This window comes from Palaemon carinicauda, chromosome 19, assembly GCF_036898095.1.
Source record: "Palaemon carinicauda isolate YSFRI2023 chromosome 19, ASM3689809v2, whole genome shotgun sequence".
In the NCBI taxonomy this organism is placed as follows: domain Eukaryota; kingdom Metazoa; phylum Arthropoda; class Malacostraca; order Decapoda; family Palaemonidae; genus Palaemon; species Palaemon carinicauda.
Window position 1 is genome coordinate 84,151,030 of NC_090743.1, and position 26,500 is coordinate 84,177,529.

The 26,500-nt window shown below is 45.0% G+C and overlaps 1 protein-coding gene across 7 annotated transcripts in view; it reads right to left on the reverse strand.

The window, feature by feature from the left end:
* Window positions 1–26,500, reverse strand: part of LOC137658700 (transient receptor potential cation channel subfamily A member 1 homolog) — a 351,715-nt gene that overhangs the window by 167,753 nt on the left and 157,462 nt on the right. For all 7 annotated transcript variants that reach the window (XM_068393691.1, XM_068393693.1, XM_068393692.1 and 4 more), the window contains 2 exons: window positions 20,513–20,765; window positions 20,085–20,227 (listed from right to left, as the gene is read on the reverse strand). In XM_068393691.1, the coding sequence (XP_068249792.1) occupies window positions 20,085–20,227; window positions 20,513–20,765 (396 nt within the window). The remainder of the gene's footprint in view (window positions 1–20,084; window positions 20,228–20,512; window positions 20,766–26,500) is intronic.

Here is a 26,500-nt window from a genome sequence, read left to right on the forward strand (position 1 = left end):
GCGAAGATGTTCGAAATCCATGTTATTAAAGAAATTTATGGACGAGGCAACTTTCCTCGGATCGTGACTTGCGGATGTACTATCTGGATCCGCTCTGCGAATAAAATAGGTGATTTTCGCCCTTAGTTGTTTAAGAGATAAATTTGAGCCTGATGTTTCTCCCCTAAACAGCTGACCTCCCCTAAAGTCTGAAGTTCTACGAAGATAGACCTTTAGGTATTCCACTGGACATAGAGATGCATCTTCTTTCAGAGGGCAGATTCTCCAGGGACAACACCTGTTGGTGGGTAGCTCGTTCTTGGCAAGAAACGTTGGGTCCGGAAAAAGGTTCAAATCTCCCCCATCTAAGAACTGAAACCGACCTTCCTCTCACGAGAGGGCTACTATTTCACTAACTCTAGCCCCTGAAGCGAGTGCAAACAGAAATATAACTTTTGGGGTCAAATCCTTTAAAGCACACTCCTCATTGTTCATCAGCATAGCGAAATGAAGAACCTTATCCAGAGACCATGAAATGGGTTTCGGAACTGCTGATGGTCTGAGCCTAGCACAGGCCTTCGGAATTTTGTTAAAAATGTCGTTAGAGAGGTCGACCTGGAAGGCATATAAAATAGGTCTTGTCAAGGCGGACTTACACGTTGATATCGTGTTGGCTGCTAAGCCTTGACCATGGAGGTGGATGAAGAATGATAAGCAGAAGTCCGTCGAGATCTTTTGTGGCTTCGCCTTGACAAAGGACACCCACCTCCTCCATGATGACTCATATTGTCTTCTGGTGGATTTGGACTTATATTCCTCTAAAAAGTCTATACTGTCTTTTGATATCCCGAAATGCTTTCTCACCGCTAGGGAGAGAAAATCATGAGCTGCAGGTTTCAGGTTTTCAGTGATGAAGCGCAGACAATCGACTTCTGAACTCGCTGGGTCAAAACTGGATCCGGTAGCAGTAGAAACTTCAGCCGTAGTTCTAATGCCAGAGGGAACCATACGCTGTTCGGCCACTTGTGAGCCACTATTGCCGCTTTTCCCTTGAAAGATCGAGGACCCTCAATAGAAGGTTGTGAGGAGGGAACAGGTAAATCCTGGACCATCTGTTTCAGTCGAGGGACATAGCGCCCACTGCTTCCGCTAGGGGATCCTCCTACGGGGACACGTAGAGAGGTAACTTCTTGTTGTCTTTCGTCGCAAAGAGGTCTATCTGCAGTTCTGGGACTTGACTCAAGATGAAGGAGAATGATCCTGCATCTAGGGACGATTCTGACTCTATCGGTGTGAACCTGGATAGAGCGTCCGCCGTCACATTGCGGACTCCTTGAAGGTGAACTGCTGACAAGTGCCATCTTTTCTTCACCGCTAGTCGGAAGATGGCCAACATCACTTGGTTGATTGAAGGTGACCTCGATCCTTGTCGATTCAGGCATCTCACTATCACCTCGCTGTCTAGTACCAACCTTATGTGGATTGAGCGGCGAGGGGAGACTTTCTTCAATATAAGAAGTACTGCCATTGCTTCCAGAAAGTTTATGTGAAATTTCTTGAATAGGTTGGACCAGGTTCCTTGGGCCTTCTTCTGGTGAGAATGACCTTCCCATCCCTCCTTCGAGGCATCTGTATGAATAGTCATAGAGGGGAGAGGTGGCTGAAGAAGCACCGATTTCTTCAGTTGTTTGACTTTGGACCATGGCCTGAGAAGCGTACGTAGACAAGTCGGTACTGGTCTTATCAGATCTCTTCGCGCGTTTGATGCATATTTCCTCCAAACTCCAGTTGCATTCTTTAGCTGTGCTCTTAGCACTGGGTCTGTTACTGAGGCAAACTGGAGGGAGCCTAGCACTCTCTCCTGTTCGCGTCTTGATATCCTTCCGGAATCCAGAAGTCTCTTGACAGAACCTGCTATTTCCTTCCTCTTCTTTATGGGAATGGAAAGTTGGTGTGACAGTAAGTCCCAGTGGATTCCCAGCCACTAGAACTTTTGAGATGGAGAAAGCCGAGACTTTTTTCTGTTGATCTTGAAGCCTAGATGTTCCAGGAACTGGATCACCTGTTGGGAAGCTTGCATGCACTCTGTCTTGGATGCTGCCCACACCAGCCAGTCGTCCAGGTAGGCCACTACTTGGATTCCTTTTAGGCGTAATTGTTTGAGAGCTGCATTCGCCAGCTTTGTGAAGATCCTTGGGGCTATGTTTAGCCCGAATGGCATGGCTCTGAAGGCGTAGAGTCTTCGTTGAAGCTTGAATCCTAGGTAGGGGGAGAGTTGACGATTGATTGGAATGTGCCAATAAGCGTCTGACAAGTCTATGGAGACGGTAAATGCCCACTTGGGTAGTAAGGTCCTTATGTGTTGCAGTGTTAACATCTTGAACTTGCAGTTCAATATGAACTTGTTGAGTGGTGAAAAGTCCAGAATGACTCTGAGTTTTTCTGAGTCCTTCTTTGGAACACAAAACAGCCTTCCTTGGAACTTGATGGACTTTACCCTTCGTATTACTCTTTTCTCCAAGAGTTCTCGAATGTATTCTTCCAGAACGGGGGTAGAGTGTTGGAAGAATCGTGGGCACGGAGGCGGAGTGCTGTGCAGCTCCAACCCAGTCCATTCTTGATTAGGCTGTGGGCCCAGGGATCGAAGGTCCAACAATCCCGAAGAAGATGGAGTCTCCCTCCTACCGGAAGCATTTCACTTTTGCTGCTGTTGACCTGAGGCCTTGCCTCCTTGACCGCGACCTCCCCTTGAGGGTCGTCTAGACAAACCTCTGGCTGATCCTCTAGCTCTTGCTCGAAAGGTAGTAGACTGCCCTTCGAATGCTGGGTTAAATGCTGGAGACTGTGTAGTCACGGCTTGGGGTACCCACTGGTACGTGGTTGGAGTTTGTGCCACCATCTGGGGCACTGCGGTCAAAGGAAGTTGCTGCTGTTGCTGTCTGTACCGCTTGACTGGCCGAGAGGGTAACCTAGGCTTCTTAGTCTTCTTCTTTGTTTGGGGACCCTCATCCGGGGAAGACTTTCGTTTAAGAGATAGGCCCCACTTCTGGAGAAGGTTTCTATTTTCTGCGGCGGCCTTATCCACTACCTCTTTGACCGCTTCACTAGGGAAGAGGTCTTTGCCCCAAATGCAGGAGGAGATTTTAGTTTCCTTGGCTCGTGTCTCACTGCAGCCGAGGCGAACACGAACTCCCTACAAGCCCTCCTAGCTTTGACGAAGCTGTAAAGGTCCTTCGTCATTGTGGCTAGATGTGTCTTGGCGACTACCATAAACATCTCTTGAGCCTTGGGGTCACTTGCCATCGTCTCTAGAGTCGTTTGCAGAGACATTGAGGCGACAAGTCTTTCTTTTGTCTCTTGCTCCCTCGCAAGAGAAAATCAGACAGCTTCGGGAGGTCTTCACCGAACTGACGTCCGGCAATATCGACCTCCAACTTCCCGACTGAGAAGGTAAGATGGACGTCCTTCCAGTCTTTCTGGTCCATGGGTAAGGCCAAGGACAGAGGTTTACACTCCTCCAAGGAGGGGCATGGTTTACCTGCCTCGACCGCTTTCAGAACAGCCTTATACCCTTTTCCCATGATGGGAAAGGCTCTAGTAGGAGAGGCCACAAAGGAAGGATGCTTCTTACTCAAAGCAGGTACCTTTGAGTTTGTGAAGGCCCTCTCCTTCAGCGAGCTTGACAGTAAGGCCTGAGCTTTAGCGTGGTCAAAAACTATGACCTCCTTCGGCTCCGTCTCTTCCTTTGAGGCTGGTTCCTTCCTAAGGCGGACATAGCATTCCGGGTACGACTCCTTGCTGGGCCAGAATTCCACCTCCTAGAGGGGGACTGAGCCCAATCTCTCCGAGATGACGATCTTTCCCGTCGTCATAGGCATGTGCTCGGCATACCTCCAAGGGTTGGCATCCGAGCACAAGGGAAGGTCCTTCACGTTGAGGTTCTTCTGGGGCCCATGTGATGCTGCAAGTCTTCGCATCTCCAACTTCATTGCAGCTGCCTTCTCATTATTTTCTTTCTGCATCTGCTGGATCATTCCAACGATGGAAGAAAGAGTCCTTCCCAGATCCTCTGGGATAGCAGACGATGTGGAGGGAACAGGGGGGGTAGCCGACTCCTCGTCGAATTCTTCCTCTTCATTGTCCGGAGCCTGGGTCAGCTCCTCTTCTAGGTCTTCTGCCAGAAGGTCTTTTTCAGTGTACTCGGACACCTCAGACATCCTATCGTCCAGCTGGATGTCTTGTAGGGCGTCCGAGACTTTAGAATCCACCGGAATCTGAACCAACGGTATCTCCGCTTGAGGCTGGGGAATCACTGCATCCGCTGATGCCTTGGGGAAAAGGTAAGCCCTCATCTTCTCACTTGGAAGATAGGGGCCAGAAGTATTCTTCTGGAAGCCCCTCACCCAGGTTCAAAGCTTCTCCCTCGCTGCGTCCCTTGACTCCGCCGACTTAGGGGCGTCAAATGCCTCGGTAATCAGGTTAGTGCAAATTGTACATACCTGCGGGTCCCAATACCGGAGATCACCTTTGGAGACTGCGCATGCTGCGTGCCTCCTACACAAATCATGTCCGCAGAAGTTCTTGCTGCGTTCGTCGCAGAATAAACTCCCACACTTCGGATGGTCCTCCTGTAAAGAGAAGAAAATTCCATGAGTATCAAGTGAACAATGTATCACCGGATAACTAATGTTAAGTATACATAGCTTAAAGTAACTAAGCTAGAAAGGAAAGAAGGAAAGACACACACTTGTATTTCCTGCCCAGTCAATTGCTGTAACCTTCCAGATAATAAAATTTTTATGGTTATTCTATTCTAGATTATTTCAAGAGGAAAAATAGGTGTAGCTCACACCAAAATAAGTAATTTTAATATACTGGATAGTTAATAAAGAAAGAACTCACTTTCTTCATCTGTACAGTTTCACAAAAGGCTGTACAAGACAACACAAGAGTGTTGGAAAAACTTAGTGTTATAATATATTCTATACTATAGTTTTCTCCATGCAGTATATTCTATACTGTAAAAATACTGGCTACTGTATATAATATAATGTGCCGGCCTGCACATACCTTATATTAGTTCCAAAGTATACTACCTTTAGACTATCGGGTGGGAGAGCGCTGGTTCAAATGTGTGTGCCGGCCGGCAACTAAAAATGATAGCACCCGGCTGCCGGCCGCTAATCGTGGCGGCCAGCAGATCTTATGATGTGCTTTTATTGCCGGCCGGCAATGTTATGCTACCAATGCCGGCCGGCAGCAGAAAAGAACCAGAGAACTTCCACCTGCCCGGCTGCCGGCCACTCAGGCCGTGAGTGGCCGGCAGTCGGGCTAGGGTACAAACACTAAAAGAGAAACAGAATGGATGTAAGGATAAGAGATGGCACTGCCTGACAGACCGGCATCCAGAAAGAGTGAACATAAGGAAGGGGAGAATGTAAATTCAGGCTTCCATCTATCCAATGCCACCTGGCTCTACAGACAGACATGGATGTGAGACCAAGGGAGGTCTGGGGAACACTCTAAAGAAGATAGGCCTTTGCCGGCCGGCACGAACTTACCGGCCGGCAAGGGACTGAGTCAGCTCCACATCTTAACCTATACTAGGTACAGATGTAGAACGACGGACAGATTTGTAATGGCTAGGCCATCACTAAGGAAAGAGGGGGAAAGGGGGGAAGAGGGTCCTGCAAATTCTGCTTTAGTAAAAGATCACCCCGCCGCCAAGAAAGCTCATCCTAGCCTAGGGGGAAACCTAGGAGGGAGGCCGGCAATACTTGCCATCTCCCTCAGAACTAAAACAAGGTTTGGTGTTGTTATTCACAGGAAAAGAAGGATCTTATCCTTCAAACCGAGAAAAACCACACTGGACTAGTCAGCTAGATCACAAGATGAAGAGATCATCTCGTACAGAAACCTTCAAAAGTGGTCTAGGGAGGCTAAGCCTCCTGTGTCAGCCCTAGGCCTAGCAAGGGAATCTCATTCTCTATGCTAGAAAGAAACAGACCCAGACTAAAAACTCTGATGTCCTTCCCCCACCTGAAGCCAGATTCACTGGAAACAGAAAAGAACAGAAACACCCTAATATAGTTATATCTAAATATTTATTCAGATAAACCATTAGGGTTAAGCCCAAGGCCTAAACAGAGGGAAAAGGGATTGCGCTTATTCTCTGAGGAGAAAAGAGCAAACGGGGAGTGTGAGAAAGTATAATAGGGCCCCATAGGCAACTAGCCTAGGCGCGAAGAGAATCGATTACCTAAATCACCGAAACTCTCTCGTATACTATCTTGGAAGAAATATCAACAATATCTTATGTGTATAAAACTGCCTAAAGCTTCAATAAATTTTAAAAACACTCGGAAATCTGAATATCATGCATGAAAGTACTAGGGCCAGACGTCTAGGCTACAAAGCCTAGTGTAGGCCAGGATCGGTAAATCATTCGCCGAAACGGAAATACTAATAGCATCATATAAAGAATTCCTATGTAGAGCTAAATAGCTAAAATTATTAAAGCATAACGGCCGGGAACGTCGCTCTGGCTAACTAAATGACTCATGCATGGTGAGCGACAGCATCCAGGACGCCTACAGTAGGCAACAGCTCTTGTAACAAAAATATCGCTATCGAATTATCTTAAAATCACCAAGAGCTTACATTTATACATACTAGAGATAATACTCAACTTATCAGAGGCAGAAGAGGTTGGAGAAAGCATCATAAGGATGAAAATAATCCAAGATAAACGAGTAACAAAGGGAAAACACGGAGTTGTTGAGCTACGCAAAAAGGAATACAGATGGCGCCGTCGGCGGCGCTATGTACGCACTCGAAGCGAGATAGGAGAGGTGCCTTGCTAGCGGCTCTCCTTTCATTCTCGTTTTTCGTTTTCTTGCCACTTGACCCCTTCGAAGTGTTAATTCTGTTCGGGGTGCAGATTGCTATGTGGCGTGTCAAGAATACGTCCTCTGATATTACGTGATATCCCTGGTTCATTTAATGAGGGATATTCGCTCCAGGAGTTAGAATTCTGGGTACCTTAAGGTAAATTCTCTGGGAATATCACCGTAGTCAAATATACCCAAGGAAGCTACCCTATAGGAACTTCCATCAGGACGACATGGCCCGAGCCCAAAAATGTAGATTAAAAGAATATTCAATTAAAACCAGAGAAGTAAATATGTTATAAAAGTTGAATAGCATGAAGAAGACCTTCTTCTGATATAAATTTAAAAATACCACTAGAAGTAAATACGTTATAAAAGTTAAATAGCATTAAGAAGACCTGCTTCTGATATCAATTTAAAAATGCCACTAGCATTGTACGAAACATGTCCAAGGATCTTGGCAAGGATGAACCTGCCATCCTCACCTCAAGCCTCAAACAGATATATATTTCTTTAGTTTTTATAATTGGGGCATTCGTTCAACAAAATTACTGCCTCTAAAAAAGAAAAATATTCCTCATTATATATGTAAATATTCTCATCAACATTTAACTAACACTAGGAGTTTTAAATAACAGAAGTCCCAAGTTCCTAGATTGAGTGCCGCCTTTGTTTTGAAAGTTTTTCCTTATACTTCACACCCTTTCTGTCCCTGTGGATAATGGATGAGGAGTTTGGGGGGACACATAGGATCTACCTCTTTGCAATGACGTCTACAGAGCAAGTTCCCAGCTGATTGAATGGGAAATTTTGCAAATACAAGCAGTCTATAGAGAACTGATTCAGGAATTAATTCCACTTCAGGAAACTCATAACCCATGTTTCCAACATTTCTAATTGACCTTTAAACTGTAATTCCTTAATCCTGCTTTCCTTTGAAGAAGATATACAGTAGATACCGCCACTCTCTTATTGATCTAGGATTCCAGCCTGTTTGGTATGTTACAAAATTCAGGATATAAGCCATGACTCGTAGCTTTTACTGATTTTCTCTTCATTAAACTAACTTGGATATAATCCAAGTCCAATACATATTGAATCTGTCATAGACCCGGTAGAAAAGAAAATGAAAAAAAAGCTATAAATAATAAAGTAAATAATTGAATAATTAAATAATCAAATAAGTGGGTTGATAAATAAGTGATTTGATAGTTAAAGAAATAAAGAAATAGACAAATAAATAAAGATAATAGATAGCAATTGCAATGAGACTATCTTTAGGCGACTCGTTGATAAAGGAGACGAGGATGAAAATTAATTAAAAGAAAACTGAAAGACAAATTATGCACGAGAACAAAATTGTTGGGGGCGAGGCGTGGTAGGGCTACACATCATTATAAAACAATTCTCTCTCCCCATCATTTATATGGTATCACTAGCCATAAGTGGAGACTATATTGGTGAGCAATTAAAATCACATGGTTATGAAGTTGATCATTCTATGGGGTACTGGGGGTCTAGGAGAAAATATTGTGTGACCTAACCATGGTCATATTCGAAGGAGATACTGAACGACTCTCGCTCGATCATGGATTGGTTGTAACGACCAGTGGTGAGCAATCAACGTCCAAGCCAGAAAAATGGCAAGGGGCAACGAATGGACCGTATATGACACGTGACCAGTAATATTGTAATATTGTAAATGTTTCACAAAATTCACCAAGATATAACAAATGACTTAATGTCTTTTAATATGATTGTGTATTTGTATTTCTGAATTTCTGTGAATTCAAATTACCTAGAATAATTAGGACAGTTATTAATAAGACCGGCAAATCAGCAAACTAGCTCCGCTCAAACTTATTCCTAGGTGACACATGGCGAGTGCTGAAGACGGATTACATTTTTTATTGCCTGATATTTTAGAGTAAGAGTACTATAACTTAGCCTAATGTTTAACTATCACCTTTCATTTGTTATTGTAACTTTTATTCACATTAATTATGAGACCACTGGTTTACAGAATTGTTACCAAAAGCTAAAGAAAATTTCATATGAAGAAGCATGGCATTCATTTCTCCAGCCAAGCACGAATATCGTTACGCTATGAATTGGCTCTCATTTGGTAAAGTGTAAACATAGAAATGCAGTATTACCAGACCTTTTACACGCAATAGAACTAATGGATAAAGCCTTCCGTCTCTAAATTCCTGGAGGGAACTGTACATTCAGGTTTCCAGATTTAAATACTGTTGGCTTTTTTACTTAATCAAATTGAAGAACTGATTTGTGAATGGTTGTTAACAGTATGGTATCCTAAAATACTTAATCCATGACTGCTATAATAAAATGAAAATAAGCTAGAATATTTCATTCATAACTCAAAACAAGGACTACAATATGATTAAAATAATTAACCGTGACGAGTTTTGAAGAGCTTTCAACTTGTTTTGCTAGACATCCTTCTGCCTATGTACATAGTTGTTTATTGTTTATAAGTGTTCTGATGTGTTATAAATATGAGCTGAAGTGATCATTTTGAATTTTTGTAATCTTTCTTTATTTTAGCCATAGGCCACTAAAAAGTAAGTAATGAATCCAAGCATCAGTTTATAACGATGCAAAATAAATAGAATGCATTTTGAATGGGGATCCACTTTCTCCAATAACAGCTAAATATGTAATGTTGAGGAATAATTTTATTTTATTTGCTTTGTAATTTGCCAAATTGAGAGAGAGAGAGAGAGAGAGAGAGAGAGAGAGAGAGAGAGAGAGAGAGAGAGAGAGAGAGAGAGAGAGAGAGTGTACAGGTATGCGTATGTTTGTGTGTATGTGTGGTTGTGGTGCGCTCCACCGAACAAGAGGTAGTTAGTGTAATGATTGTTTGTAGTGGGAAAAACTGTTGGTATAATTGAGGTTGTTTGTTTACATTTTTAGCTAGGTTAGGGCAGTGATGAATGTCTTGGGCAAATGCAATTTCTAATTGACTGTAGCAGGAGTTGGTTGTGTCCTGAATGCTAGAATATTATTATTTTTGTTCATTGACCACCCAGGTTGGAAGTGATTTTTGTATTAGCGTAAGTACTGTTTTCATTTATCTTTGTTAGGCGTGATCGGGAATGATAGAAAGTTTATCATTTATCTTTGATTATAGTGCGATAGTTTAGTTAGCTAGGAGTGATCGTAAGTATTTTTCTTTTTTCATTTGCAGGCCGTAATTCCTCCTTTGGAAAGTTTTTTTTTTAATCTATTGTTGATGACTGGGCCTGATATAAGTTTTGATTGATGATGATGATGATGATGATGATAACCTCGACCACAATCAGGGAGGCAGTTGTGGCAAATTGCCACCTAGTGTAGGCTATTGTTAACCACAGAGCTATGGTTGTGTTTCTTGAAAGACACAATTCGGCTTTGTATGGACTACGGTGTCCACACGCGACATATTTAAGTGTGAGTTTTGGGTACTTCATGTGAATGTGTTAGTGTTGGTTTTAACGAGTGCTTACTCGAGTATTGGTTCTCTGATTATTGAAGACAGTTTCTGTGTAGCCTACGTACACATGCCATTATATATATATATATATATATATATATATATATATATATATATATATATATATATATATATATATATATATATATATATATATATATATATATACGGATTTTGAGCGAAGCGAAAAATCTATTTTTGGGTAAGATAGCCATGGCGTCCTGATGGAAGGTTCCTTTTTGGTAGCTTCCTTGGGTATATCACTACTAAATATTCCCAGAGAATTTAACCACAGGTTATCACAGAATTCTAACTTCTGGAGCGAGTATCCTAAAGCTTTCCCTTTTAAGACATCGTATATCAACAGGGGACGCATGTATTAACGCGCCACATAGCTATCTACACCCCAAACAGAGTTAACACTTCGGTGTGTAGGGGCGGAGATTAGCTGGGAGCCGTTCCACAGCTAATCTCGTTCGTGGCTACTTTTGGTACTCGAGACGTAAACAAACGGGCGCCATTGCTAAATGACGTCACGTCCGTCGTCATCCTGAAGCCAGTTGCTTGCCGATCGCCATGATACAGCAGAGCAGGGTGGGACGTAAAAACTGGACGAAGTAGCAGGGAGGGTCCATCAGGATGCCATGGCTATCTCACCCAAAAATAGATTTTTCGCTTCGCTCAAAATCCGTTTTTTGGGCTCAAGCCATGGCGTCCTGATGGAAGAATACCAGAGAATCAATGTATCGTGGTAGATTTTCCCCTATTGAGTAAGCGCCAAAGGCTTTGAACAGGGTAGCATAGTAATCTTAATAAAAGAACCGTAGGGAAGAGACCTTCCTGCCCCCTTGGTAGTGAAGTTCCCACGGGCCATGCCGAGATCAAAGCGGGTATCGAAGGGCTATTCACCCTGCTAGAAGAACCTAAAGAACTTGGAGACAAGACTGAATGGTTGGCATTCGTATAGGAACATTCTCAAAGGCAGACGAGTGGTGGTTGGACACTGTATGTAGAGGAGAATAGTCTCGTCTCTAAGGTATAAAGAGTAAGTATTCGTATTGGAATATTACATTGCATAGGTGAATATATAATAAGGGTTGAGACCTTAGTATCTTCATTAACCATAAGAGGAAGGGGATAATAAAACTATGACAGACATGTATTTCATAGTATAAGTAGGAGCGGATTGAGACGCACAAGTAATAAAATAAGAATTTTATTTCACAATTGCAGAAAATTTAAATGAATTGCAATAATATATAAAGTTAATTTACAACAAATTATAATGTACACTACATAGTAATAAAGACTTACTCTTGAATCTGAAAGGGAATTTCAAATTTATTAGTAGGCACTCGTTCTCGAGGAACGTCAGTCTTTAATTAAAACACATCATGCTCTAGGCATGCGGCACTCGTGTGACGACTGTGACATTTCACCTGGGATAAGAACAGTTATAAGAAAGCACTAAGTGTTTTCGACATCACTACGTATCGCTCGAGGGTCAACATAGGCACCCGAAGAGTTAGAGTCCCAAGTAACTCGCTGTTCTATGCAGAGTTAGGTGCAGGTTTCATAACACTACCTGCGGCTACCACAAAATGTTTGACTTCGTGCACTTGTTTCGCATAATGTTTGAAGAAAACGCGCGAGGACTTCCAGCCTGTGAAACTTTTAAGGCTTTCGAAGTCCATACTCTGAAAGAAATTCAGAGACGATGCAACTTTTCTAGGATCGTGACCGGCGGGTGTACTGTCAGGATCCGCTCTGCGAATGAAGTAGGTGATTTTCGCTCTTAGTTGTTTCAGTGACAGGTCGCTGCCCGATGTTTCTCCTTTGAAGAGTTGGCCTCCACCAAAGTCCGAAGTTCTGCGAAGATAGACCTTGAGGCTCTCTACTGGGCATAGAGAGGCATATTCTCCAAGGGCCCCATCTTTTGGTGGGTAATTCGTTTTTGGCGAGAAATGTCGGATCCGGGGAGAGGGTAAGGTCTCCTGAATCAGTAAACAGGATATGACCCTCTTCTCTTGATAATGCCACTATTTCGCTGACTCGGGCTCCTGAAGCAAGAGCAAAGAGAAATATAACTTTCTGAGTCAGATCCTTGAGAGGGCATGAATCATTATCCAAGTTGGAGGCGAAATGGAGCACCTTGTCCAATGACCAGGAGATCGGTTTCGGTGGGGGTGCTGGGCGTAGACGAGCGCATGCTTTCGGCAGTTTATTGAAGATGTCGCTGGACAGATCAATTTGGAAGGCATACAACAGTGGTCTAGTCAAGGCCGATTTGCAAGTAGAAATCGTATTGGCTGCCAAGCCCTGTCCATGAAGGTGAATAAAGAAGGACATGCAAAAATCAATGGTGATTTCCGTAGGATTTTTTGCCTTGACGAAAGAGACCCATTTTCTCCAAGATGATTCGTATTGCCGTCTTGTGGATTCGGTCTTGTATTCCTCGAGGAAGTCTAGACTTTTCTTCGATATCCCAAACCTCTTCTTCGCGGCTAGGGAGAGAAAATCATGAGATGAAGGTCCTTGATTTTCGATGATGAAGCGAAGACAGTCGACTTCTGTACTTGCTGTGAGAGATCTGGGCCCGGGAGAGGGATCAGCGTGGGCTGCAGCTCCAGGACCAGGGGGTACCAGTTGCTCCGGGGCCACTTGGGAGCCACTAGGGCCGCTGTCCCTTTGAAGGTTCTCAGTTTGGAGAGGACTTTCAGCAGAAGGTTGGTGGGAGGGAACAGGTAGATCTTGGACCATCTGTTCCAATCCAGGGACATGGCGTCCACTGCCTCTGCCTTGGGGTCCTCGTACGGGGCCACATATCGAGAAAGTTGATTGTTGTCACTCGTTGCGAAGAGATCGATCTGAAGTTCCGGGACTTGGTGGGAGATGAAGGAGAATGATCTTGCGTCTAGAGACCATTCCGACTCTATCGGGCTTGTCCGAGATAGAGCGTCCGCCGTCACGTTGCGGAATCCTTGTAGGTGAACTGCAGATAGGTGCCACTTCTTCCTCTCTGCCAGACGGAAGATTGTTAGAAGCACCTGATTTATCTGGGGCGATCTTGAGCCTTGGCGATTGAGACATCGAACTACCACCGAGTTGTCTAGGGTTAGATGAATATGGATCGAGGGAGGCGGGGAGAGTTTCTTCAGTGTTAGAAGGACCGCCATGGCCTCCAAGATGTTGATGTGAAACGTCTTGAATAGTGGAGACCACGTGCCTTGAGCCTGTTTTTGGTGGGAGTGACCTCCCCAACCCTCCAGCGAAGCGTCCGTGTGGATGTTGAGTGATGGAGGTGGGTGTTGAAGAGGGATGGACCTTTTCAGGGCCTTTGCTTTCAACCACGGCTTGAGGAGAAGTCGAAGTCTGTTTGGGAGCCGTCTCTTGAGGTCTCTTCGAGTGATGGATGCAGAACGTCTCCTGACTCCCGCGGCATCCTTTAGCTGTGCACGAAGCACCGGGTTTGTCACTGAGGCGAACTGTAGAGAGCCTAGAACTCGTTCCTGCTGGCGTCTTGAGATCCGCTTGGATTTCAGTAGTCGCTTGACAGACCCTGCTATTTCCTTCCTTTTCTTCTGGGGGATGGAAAGGCGGTGTGACTGAAGGTTCCACTGGATTCCTAACCATTGGAACTTCTGAGCTGGAGAGAGGCGAGATTTCTTCGCGTTTATCTTGAATCCCAGGTGTTCTAGGTACTGGGTGACTTTGCTGCAGGATTTTAAACAATCCTCGGGCGATGGAGCCCAGACTAGCCAATCGTCGAGGTAGGCCATCACCTGGACGTCTCGGAGGCAGAGCTGTTGTACTATGGCGTCCGCCAGCTTTGTGAAGATCCGAGGGGCAACGTTGAGGCCGAAGGGCATGGCCCTGAAGGCGTAGCTTTTCCTTTGGAGTCGAAATCCTATGTAGGAGGAAGCGTGATGGTTCATTGGAACGTGCCAGTAGGTATCCGCCAGGTCTATGGAGACCGTGTAAGAACCTCGAGGCAGAAGGGTCCTTATCTGTTGAAGAGTCAGCATCTTGAACTTGTCGTTCGCTATGAACTTGTTGAGGGGGGATAAGTCCAGAATGACTCTGAGTTTGTCGGAGTCTTTCTTGGGGACGCAAAACAGTCTCCCTTGGAACCTGGTGGACTTTACCCTCCTTATCACCTTCTTGTTCAAGAGATCTAGGACATATTCTTCCAGAAGGGGGGTTGATCGTTGGAAGAATTGCTGGAAGGTTGGTGGTGGTTGAGTCCAACTCCAGCCTAGACCTTTCTTGACGATGCTGTGTGCCCAGGGATCGAAGGTCCAACGATCCTGGAATTGGCAGAGTCTTCCTCCCACCGGAAGCACTTCATTGCTTCTGGTGTCCCGAGGGCTTAATGCCTCGGCCGCTAGCTCCCCTTCCTCCTCTGCCTCTGGAGGGGCGGCGAGATGCGTCTCTGCTTGCACCCCTGTTTGAGCCTCTACCTTTGGGATGAAAGGTAGTTGTCCGTTGCTCAAAGGCAGGGGTGAAAACCGGTGACTGGGACAAAACCGGTTGGGTGACCAACTGAAAGGTCTGTTGTGGCTGAGCAGCCACTTGGGGAGTAGCGGGCCCCGGAAACTGTCGTCGCTGTTGACGTTGCTGGGGATTTTGCTTGGAGGATTTCCTCTTAGGTTGAGGGCCATCGTCCTGAGAGGATTTCCTCTTTTTTGACATGCCCCACTTGTTGAGAGGGTTCCTATTCTCAGTGGCAGACTTGTCAGTGATCTCTTTCACAAGATCGGAGGGGAAGAGGTGTTTACCCCAGATGTTGGAGGAAATCAGCCTCCGGGGTTCGTGTTTCACAGTGGCACTTGAGAACACGAATTCTCGACAGGCTCTCCGAGCCTTCATGAAGTGGTACAAGTCCTTCACCAGAGTCGCCATGTGCGATTTGCCGAGTACCATGTAGTGGTCGGGGGCTCTGGTGTCACCAGCCATGACATCAAGTTGTACCTGGAGGGACATGGATGCTGCGAGCTTTCCTTCGTGTCTTGTTCCCGACGAAGGAGATGGTCATTGAGTTTCGGGAGGTCCTCATTAAACTGACGTCTGGCTACGTCAGGATCTAACTTTCCCACCACGAAGGTATGCTGGATATCCTTCCAGTGTCGAGCGTCGGGGGGAGTTACCATAGAGAAGGGTCTGCACTCCTCCAGTGCAGGGCAGGGTTTCCCTTCTTCCACAGCTTTGTGGCACGCAGCGAAGGCCTTTTCCGTGAAGGGAAGGACTGCGTCGTCGGGTGCGACGTAAGTAGGGTGCTTCTTGCTCAGGGCCGGAAGCTTAGAGCAGGTAAAACCTCTACTTTTGAACGCGGTGGCTAGCATAGCCTGAGCCTTCGAGAGATCGAACACTATCACCTCCTTGGGTTCGGTCTCTTCTTTAGAGGCAGGTTCAGAACGAAGCCGGACGTAACAGTCCGGGTAAGCCTCAAAGTTCAGGAAGAAATCCACTTCTTCCAGGGGGACCGTGCCGATCTTATCGCTGACAAAGATCCTGCCGGTCGCGATAACCATATGCTCGGCATACCTCCAGGGGTTGGCATGTGAGCATGCAGGGAGGTCCTTAACCGAGATCTTCTTCGGTTCTTTGGACCCTCCCATGGACCTGATGAACTCGTGAGTCACTTGAAGTTTCTCATCCATAATGGCTTTTATCATCCGGAACATCTCTTGGGCGGATGGGATGGGTTCCGGGGTAGCGGAGGTAGACGGGAGAGACACTTCCGTCGGTGTAGGAGTAGGGGCGGGGATGGAAGGCGGAGCGACCTCCTGCTCCGACTCGGTGTATTCCACCTGGTCCTCTTCATCTTCCGCGCCTTGGGCCATGAGGGTCTTCTCCGTGTCCTCCGAAATATCCGACATATGTTCATCGTTTTCGGAATCCAGGCGACACTCGTGCATGGACTGGGCCATGACTACGTCGAGTTCCACCGTGATCTGGACGGTGGGGATCTGATCTTTGGGGACCACAGAATCAGGGGAGGCCTTTGGGAACAATAAGGCCCTCATATCTTCAGTGGCAAGGTATGGTCCAGTGGCGTTCTTCTGGAAGCCACGCACCCACTTGCGTAGCTTATCCCGAGAAGCGTCCCTGATCTCCGCTGAGGGAGGGTTATGAAACGCATCGACCAGGCGATCCTGGCAGACCATACAGTTCTGCGGGTCCCAGAACTTCAGATCCCCTTTCTTGTTGGCACAAGGGGAGTGGGTCCTACACGCCGTATGCCCATAGAAGTGCGGGCGCTTCACTGCACAGAAGCCGTGGTCACACTTCATCTGCTCCTCCTGTAAAAGAAAGAGAACATGAGTATGGGGGGGTCATAAGAATGACTGTTAAACTAAAGTTAAATATTAATTATTAATTTTAACTTGACAATAGGTGTGATGCACAGAGGATGGGCTGAGAGAGGGGGATAGGTACATACTCAGTGTATCTCGCCCGGCTGGTTACCGTAACCTTCATCCATGGACAATCCGTTGTGACCGAAGGCACAGGATAGAATTCAACATAGAATGCCCGTAGGGCAATGGGAATTCTATTGGAAATTGTCAAGGATATAAGGCTAGGACTGAGGCCACTCAGATTCCAGAATTGGGAACTAGAAGATCCCATAGGGTAACGGTTTCCGGCAACCAGCCGTGCTAAGATACACACAGCATGCTGGAAATCTGTGATATGCAAGAAGACAGCATGATTACTAATAGAACGGTAATAAAATACCGATCCATTTATGTAAACAAGTCATCTGGTTGCAGTGTAGGGCTTTCAATATCAGATGATAGCTAGTAGAAGGGGGTGCAAGTCGTCTTGACGCCTCCGGAAGGTTCCGCCAGACCGCCGGCACGCCGGAGGCCGCTCCAGCAGAGTTTCTGGCATTAGGGAAGACAATATATAAGTCAAGAGCAATACCAGGGTGGCGGCCGCCGGGACCGCGGCGGCACGCCGGCAGGGAGCGGCGGCTCCGGCAGCCGTAGGTAGCCGGCTTGGTGACAGGGACAAGGGTGGTTATAGCAGAACCGGGGGCCGGCCGGTGGACGGACGACCAAAGCTATGAGGAAGGAGGGGAGGCCATCGGCTGGAAGCCGGCGGCAGGCGGCAGTCCCCCGGCACACGGAGGACTGGCGGCCCAGAGGGTAAGGGATAAGTCACCAAGGTAGGAGGTGGGTATCGCCGACAGTGGAGGCGGCAAGGGACCGGCACCAGGATAGTGAAAAAGACAGAAGGAGGGATGTAGGGGTCCGGCCACGGACCCCAAGACATCCCACCTGAGAGGGTGTACCCATGATAGAGACTAGCCCTATCACCCAGAAGCAGGGGCCGCAGAGGACCGGGAGCTAAGGTAGCCCGAGGGAGGGCTAGGGAACACCCCAGGGGGGGGGGGACCCCTACAGACAGAACGCATCCAGTGGCTAACCCCATAGGACACTATGAAGGGTATATGTACGAGAGCGGACTGCACATAGGAGCTCAAGGTAGCCCTAACACTCCACCCTAAGGAGGAGTTGTAGGACAGGGGACAGATGTGTATAGACTAACCTAAGTATAGGCTAGGCCATACAAGAGATACGTGGGGAGGGGAGAAGAGAAGGGTCTTCTGTGGAGGAGGTTCTGTACCAGAGCGGCCACCAAGGAAGGGAGGACACTCCCTAGCTTAAGGTAAGGCAGCTTGTCTGAAAACGGTGCATGGTTATCGTTTCAGCAAGGTACACAACTAACCCCTCCAAAACCTAACCTCGAGCAGGGATGTTACATCCTGAACTAGGAAGGATAGAAGACGTATCGCTATTGCAGGGATGGTCGGAGACCTAACCCCAGCAATAGAGGAAGGACTAGTCGTTCCTCATTCTCGGACGCAACCCTAAGGGGGAATAATTCCCTTAGGGAAGACAGAGAAGCGATATAATACTCTGATATGAGCTTGATTCACTTACGTGGTAGGAGGAGCAAGGCTACGCAGAGGGGATGCCCTAAGGCAGGGGATGAAGGAAGCATATAGGGGTCCTACGTGTAGGTTAGGTTAGAAAGACACACTATCTAACCTGTCCCTTATATGGTCCCTGAAGGCGAAAACACTTGCATCACAGTCAAAAGTATTGTAAAATAATGCCACTATCTTCATAATTAACCTAGGATCACTGATAAATATCATGCATGAACACTGATATAGGCGCTCTGGCCTAGGGGCTATAGTAGCCAACTGGTATGGGGTCAGTCGATGACCGATAAAAAAGCGTCAAAACACGATATAAAAGTTCCTAGCTATGAAGACTAAATAACTAATAGTATCGATTAGTTAAAGAGGCCAGAAAAAACGTTGTTGAGGCTAACTAAATAAGGCATGCAAACAACAGCTACGCCATAAAATGGCGGGTCCGGTCGAGGCACAGCTCTGCCACAAAACATCAAATATCTCGAAAAGTAAAATTTATTTTACGGTCAGAGCTTAATTAAACAATACTGGAACCTTGTACTCAACTTTCCAGAAGAAGGCGAGGCCGAAGGTAGCGACATGACGAAGATGCAGGTTGATCAAAAGAGCGTAGGGAAAATCCGTCTTAGAAGGCAAGCTACTAGCAGAAGGATGACGACGGACGTGACGTCATTTAGCAATGGCGCCCGTTTGTTTACGTCTCGAGTACCAAAAGTAGCCACGAACGAGATTAGCTGTGGAACGGCTCCCAGCTATTCTCCGCCCCTACACACCGAAGTGTTAAATCTGTTTGGGGTGTAGATAGCTATGTGGCGCGTTAATACATGCGTCCCGTGTTGATATACGATGTCTTAAAAGGGAAACCTTTAGGATACTCGCTCCAGAAGTTAGAATTCTGTGATAACCTGTGGTTAAATTCTCTGGGAATATTTAGTAGTGATATACCCAAGGAAGCTACCAAAAAGGAACCTTCCATCAGGATGCCATGGCTTGAGCCCCCCAAAAAAAAAAATATATATATATATATATATATATATATATATATATATATATATATATATATATATATATATATATATATATATAGTGTTTCTCTGATTATTGGAGACAGTTGCTGTGTACGTCCATGTGCCATTATATATATACAATATTGTGGTTTATGCAATTGTTAATTTTGTTTGGATTAGTTTTAAGTTGATTAGTATTAAGTGTGAGTATTTTGATAATAACCGATATTTGAATGTTGGATTTAAGTATTAAGTGATTTTTCTAGCTGTAGGCAATATAGTTTTAAGGCTATGTTTTGTTTTTACTGTTCCCTTTGTGCAATAGTCCAGTTGATGTAAAAGTAAAGGGAAAGTTTGTGCTGTGGGACAATTTGTCTGTCAGTGGTCAAGGGTGTGGGGGTTTGTTTTTGTTTACATCCCGCTACAGTAACATAATGCCAAATGAAAAACAAAATTAAAGCATACAAAAACTGTGTTCAGTCCATATTTCAAATATAGAAAGAATGAATTAAAATGATGCTAGATGAAAGAGGATTTTTTTTTTAGCTTATCTGTTAATTACACCAGTACCTCACTATTACAATCCAAAATACAGGCTTCTCCTGGCTTCTTAGGATCAAGATGAGAGTCAATCTAAGGCTAAACAACATAACTAACAATACCATATCAAATTTCCAAAATCATTAATAGCTGTATACAGCTTAACCTATATAATCTAAGAAAATGGTCAAATTCACTGGAAATATCTGTCATTTCATACAAACCTTTTGCCAGCACTGATGGCTAGTTCTAATGCATTTCTTCCTGAGGCATCACAAGCAACTAGGGAAGCCCCTCGTTCCAAAAGTAAGCGAGTGACAGATACGTGACCTTCCCTCGCTGCCAACTGTAGTGGTGTTGTTTTAGTCTGCAAAAGGTATTTGTGGAAATTAAAAAAATTCTCCTGTTATTGTAATTATTGTCAATTAAATACAGTACATCCCCTGAATAAGAATGAGATGAGTTCCATTGTTGTAATGTATAAAGTACAGTATACAGTACAACCCCCAACACAGAAGCAAGATACATTTCACTCTTGTAATGATTATCAACTGAACTTATTAAATCATTGTTGTATAATTACCAACTGCATGCAGATGAAGTAAATTATAATACTGACATTATAAAAAATTTAAAAATAACCATTACTCACTTTATCTAATGGATCCAAAGGAGCATCATAATCTAGCAAATGGTGAACACAGAGCACATGACCCTTTGCAGCTGCACAGTCTAATGGTGTCCATAACGAGGTATTTCTAGCCTGCACATCAGCTCCCGCTGCCAACAGTATTTTAACGACTTCATTCTGGCCATGGAGGCATGCTAAATGCAAGGGTGTGTTTGATTCTTCATTCTGATCAGATATAAGAAAGTTGTACCTTTTCACTAGTTCACGAACAACTCTGCAAAATGGAGAACATAGTAATAAGTCAGAAAATATTTTCTTACTTTATCAGATTTGTTATACAAACTAAACTATGAACAAATATTGTCAAAACAAAAGTATTGTCTTATGGCTTTTGATCAACTACACACTTATTCAGAACTACATATATGTTGACTAGCTAAATTAATAGAAATTTTATGTATGCACTTACCTATTGAGCACCATTGGACATATTCTACATCCAGTAATAATCAGTTATGTTTCTTTTGTCATTTATGCACATAAAAGTTTTACAAAATATGTAAAATCGTAAATCTATAGAAAAGAAATTTAATTAAAAGTTTGTGAATTCCTATTACTTAATAGTTATCATGCTCAAATCAGTTAAGTTAAATATTCAAAATAAGGGTCTGGGGCTTGATTGCCAAATTTCTTTCTGGGGGGGTTGGTGTTCAAAGGTTAATGTCTTGATCTTATTGAGACCTATTTTAAAAGCATAATCATAATTTAATTCAAGCTTCAGCCAATTATGCAAAGAATTGAGTAATAAAATACATAATTGTTCTCAGCAATATCATCATCATCTCCTCTTACGTCTATTAACGCAAAGGGCCTCAGTTAAATTTCACCAGATGTCTCTATCTTGAGCCAGTAAATCAATACTTCTCCATTCATCATCTCCTACTTCATACTTCATAGTCCTCAGCCATGTAGGCCTGGGTCCTTCCAACTCTTCTGGTGCCTTGTGTAGTCCAATTGAAAGTTTGGTGAACTAATCTCTCATGGGAAGAGCATGCCCAGACCATCTCTATCTACCCCTCACCATGATCTCATCCACATATGGCAGTCGAGTAATATCTCATAGTTTCATTTCTAACCCTGTCTTGTTACTTGATTTCTCGCCGTGAGTGAGAGACGTTGGGGGCGACCCATGAGGTACGCCTATTCTCTTGGTCGAGGGCCACACTGGAAGAGACCTGTCCTCGGGATCAGGAGGTCTGCTTTTTGGGTGTCCTAGTTCTTCAAGGGAGGGCACCCCTGGGACCAAAGGAAGCCACCCATCCTGTAGCGGGACTTTATTACCCTACTACAGGTAAGTAGGCTCAAACTCTGTGAAGAGCAACGATTGGAGATGCTTGATGGACAAGCAAAGGTCTTCCATTGCCTAAGTCTAAGAGCAGGATTCCTTTCTATGGCAATTTTGAGTGTATTACTGGAATAACACCCTCAAGAAGAGAGATAGACTTCACTCAATCCTCACCACGGAGCATCTAGTCGTAAAGGAAGTCCGTAATGGGTTCTCCAAAATTGTAGACATGCCACTGGATGTGACATGTCTTTTAGACAAGACGAGTCTTGAAGACAAGGCTAGTCGAGTCTCTTAATGAGACAAGTCTGCCGATGAGTTTGCTCAGTGGCGAGGAGAAGCCATTTTTTTCTTGGAGAAATTGCTCAAAGAAGGGAACCCAACAGGTGACTGCAGTCCTTCTCACGCAGGAAGAAGATCAATGCCTGTCATTGATATTCATTCTGCTTCCCAAAGGAAGGCCTCTAATCAGAAGCAGCTGGAGGAAGTCTCCCACAGAAGGGGTGGATTCAATAAAATCCAAACCCGTGAACAGGCTATCCCAAAGGGGAGACCACAGAGGAGCAGGAAATGTCTCCCGCGAACGGGAAACCGACAAATCACTGCCATTCCCCTAGGCACTTTCTGAGGAAAGATGATGCCTTCTAAGAGTTTAAGAGAAGGTATCCTTTGTGCTCTGATCATAGTCCTGAGGACGTGTAGTACTGTATGTGACCTCCCCCCCTTTTCTTTGATGCCCCCATAGGAAACGTCAAATTCAGGAAAACCAATGAGATTGCCTCCCTGGCAGAGATTCTCGTTTGGCAGCCTCTTTACCAAGACAGTCTCTTGCTCGGATCTCGTAAAGAACCAGAAGGAAGGATGATTCTTAGTGCCGAAGGACCTAAAGCCTGGCTAACATTGAAGACGTCGCGTTCAACAGGGACTGATGCGGTCTTGTTGAACCTGCGGAATTTTCTACATGTTGATGACCAAGTCTGAGATTACCAAATAATTCTTCTTTGCTCAAGGGATTATCTACTTTACTGTAATTGGCCAGTGGATACTTTCTTCTTGGTAAGGGTAGAATAGCCTCTTTAGCTATGGTAAGCAGCTCTTCTAGGAGGACTCCAAAATCAAATCACTGTTCTCTAGTCTTGGGCAGTGCCATAGCCTCTGTACCATGGTCTTCCAATGTCCTGGGTTAGAGTTCTCTTGATTGAGGGTACACTCGGGCACGCTGTTCTATCTTGTTTTCTTTCCTCTTGTTTTTTTAAGTTTTAATAGTTTATATATGAAAGATTTATTTCAATGTTGTTGTTGTTCTTAAAATATTCAATTTGAATTGTTGAATACTTCTCTTGAAGTTTATTTATTTCCTTTCCTCACTGGGCTATTTTCCCTCTTGGAGCCCTTGGGCTTATAGCATCTGACTTTTCCAACTAGGGTTGTAGCTTAGCAAATAATAATAATAATAATAAATTAATAATTCTTAGATCATGGTAACCTGAAGGAGATGTCTCGCAAGAGCTCGAGACTTTTATGATCAGTAGGTAGTCTGAAGTCTTGGAGACGGGACCAATCCTGTACAGGAAGCCATGGACTAACTGTTTGATCGCAAAACCTTTCCTTTGCATGAAAGGGTTTGATAGTTAAACTCGTTTCATGAAACGATAATAAAACTGGAGACTTCTGACCGACGAAGCTCACCGGTATCTTGGCAAACTGCATCTTCCCATGAGACTGGGCGTTCCAAACTTGAGGAAAAGAGAGACCACTTCCCATTTCCTAAAGGAAGATGGGAGATACAAAAGAGTATCTCTTGTAGCTTAAATGCAGACATTGTCCTTGGCGAAAAAACAGGAGCCGAGTATTTCGAGCTCGTGGGAAAAGTTTTCCCATTACTGGAAAAACCGCAATCTAGGCTGAGGAAGAAAGATATTCCTTTCCAACAACTACGGCCGAAGGGAGAGCTCTGGTTACGGAAGAGAGTCATCGGCTGACTTCATGAATAAGACCGAGTTTCATAAATTGTTAGGCAAAAATGTTTCCCCAGAAAAGGATTTAGCGGATTGGGGGTGAATGTATTCATACGAAGGTCCGAGGGCATAAAGGCCGACAGAGACCAGGAGTGCAAAAAACGCCGACAACTTCTGTTGTTCTCATCGGTCACCTATCTAGGGCTGACCCGAATTGTAACAATTAAGTTCCTATAGCTGTCACATTAGACAGCACTGAATTCAATTCTCTAAGAGGGAGAGAATGGGGTGGGGCAGTAATCCCATGAGGAGGAACAGATTCAAGGGATCTGCCTCCCCCACCATGACTGAGATACGATTTGTTTTAAGAGCCTGGCTAACTAGCGCAGTTCCTATCCAAGCAAAGTCGGCTCGTGAGCAATTTTATAATATAGGACAACAAAGGAGGAGGTAGCAGCCGAAGCAGCAACCTGGTCCTTGAAGCACCGTAAGCCCTTCTATAGTAGGAACGAAATATAAGTGAAGCACATACGTTCATGAGGGATAAATGCCCATGAATGTGCCAGATTTGATGCAGAAACCTGGCCAACTTCATGCAGGCTCTTCGGATCTCACAAAAGGAGATTCAAAAAACTTTGGGAACCCGAGAAGCCCTGTTTGTAAGCAACAAACAAGAACACAAAGGGAGAGGGGCATTGAGCTTTGTACTCGTGTATTAGCCCAGTCGTCGATGCAGTTTTAGATTCCCAGAAGGAAAAGTAGTGTTGAACTCCTTTAACTCTACATGGTTTAAATAAGTAATGTAAGCCCAAGAGCGATGATCTATGTCATCTACTGTAGGTGAGAGTACTTTCTGAAGAGAGGCTTTCAGGAGCAGCTCCCTCTCAGGAAGCCCATGGTTCAAAGAAGGGTCTTTGACAGAACGGATGGTTCTACAGCTTTACCTTGGAAAGCAAAGTATTCAGGGCTAAACCATAGATGTTGGAAGTGGTTGGTGATTTTAGCAGCCTAGAGGAGAGCAGGCTTAGCGGTGATCATAAGCCTCTGACCAGCGAACATCAAGCAAGCAAACAGCAAGCAAGTGAACGGCAAGCTACAGTTGTGTGAGACAACGAATGACTAGCTGTCGAATGTCAAACAGCGAATGGCGCTATTGATAAGAAGTCGGAGATCGTCTAGCCATTGAAAACGGCGATTGGCATCTCCTGAATCGGACCACTGGTGACCCTCAAGCAGGGAATCAGTGATCGGCATGGCGATTGGCGAGCTTCGAGCTGACACTAGTGAAATGGCAATTGGAGCTGTAGGTAGCTGCTCAAAGATCGGACACTGGAGATCAGTGATCAGTGATCGATGATCAGTGATCGATGATCGGCGATCTGGGATCGGTGATTGGAGATCAGTGGTTGACAATCAGCATTGACAATCAGCAACCGACGAGCTAACGATCGGCAATCAGATGTTAAAGAATCGACGATATTATGATCAGTGATCTGATGATCACTGAACTAGAATCAGCGAGCGGCGAGATGGCAATCAGCAATTATCGGAGATCACCAATCGGCGTTGACAATTGGCAATTGATGAGCTTGCAAACCGATATTAAATGATCGGCGATAATGTGATTAGTGATCTAACGATTGATGAATTAGAATCAGCGCTCGGCATGGGGATGATCGGCAAGGTGATAATCGGCGATTGATGATCTGGGAGTTGACGATTGGCGATCAGCGATCGGGGAGTTGCAGATTAGCGATCGGGGAGTTGCAGATTAGCGATCGGGGAGTTGTGGATCGGCGATCGGGGAGTTGCCGATCGTCGAGTTGACGATTGGCAATCAGAGAGCTGACGATTGGCAATCGGAGAATCAATGATGGTGAGGAAACAATTAGAGATCGGAGAGCTGGTGATCGGAGATCAGCAAGCTAGCGATTGGTGAACCGGGAATCGGCAATCGCTTGAATAACGATCTGTGATAAGTTGGCGCTCAACAAACTAGAGGATCAACTTTCTCGAAAGGAAGATAACTGCCTTACGATCGTGGTTGTCTCACTCGTGATCGTCTTGCTCGTGATCGTCACGCTCGCAATCATGAATGTCTAGATCGTGAGCATCTCACTAGAGATTGTGAGAGTCTCACTCATGACCGTGAGTGTGAGCATCTCTCTAATGAGAGTGAGAGTCTCGCTCGTGAGCGTGAGCGTCTCGCTCCGGAGGGTGAGCGTCTCGCTTGTAATTGTGCGCGTCTAGCTCATGATTGTGAGCGTCTAGCTCGTGATCGTAAGCATCTAGCTTGTGACTGTGAGCGACAGCTTGGGATCGTGAGCGTCAGCTCGTGACCATGAGCGTCTACCTCATGATTGTGATCATAAGCGTATAGAAAATAGCTTGTGATCATAAGCGTGTAGCTCGCGATCATGAGCTTCTCGCTCATAATCGTGAGTGTATCATTTGTGATCGTGAGCGTCTTGCAGCATCTCGCTCGTGATTGTGAGCGTCTCGCTCGTGATCGTGAGCATCTCGTTCGTGATTGTGAGTGTCTCTCATGACCATGAACGTGAGGCTCGAGAATGAGAGCATTTAGCTGGTGAAAATGTGTGTCTAGCTCATAGCCTGCTCTGAAGAGTGGAAAAAGGATAAATCCAATTCCTGTCGAAGGAATCCCTCAAAGGGGAGATCAAAACAGGAACAACCAACCTCATTTGT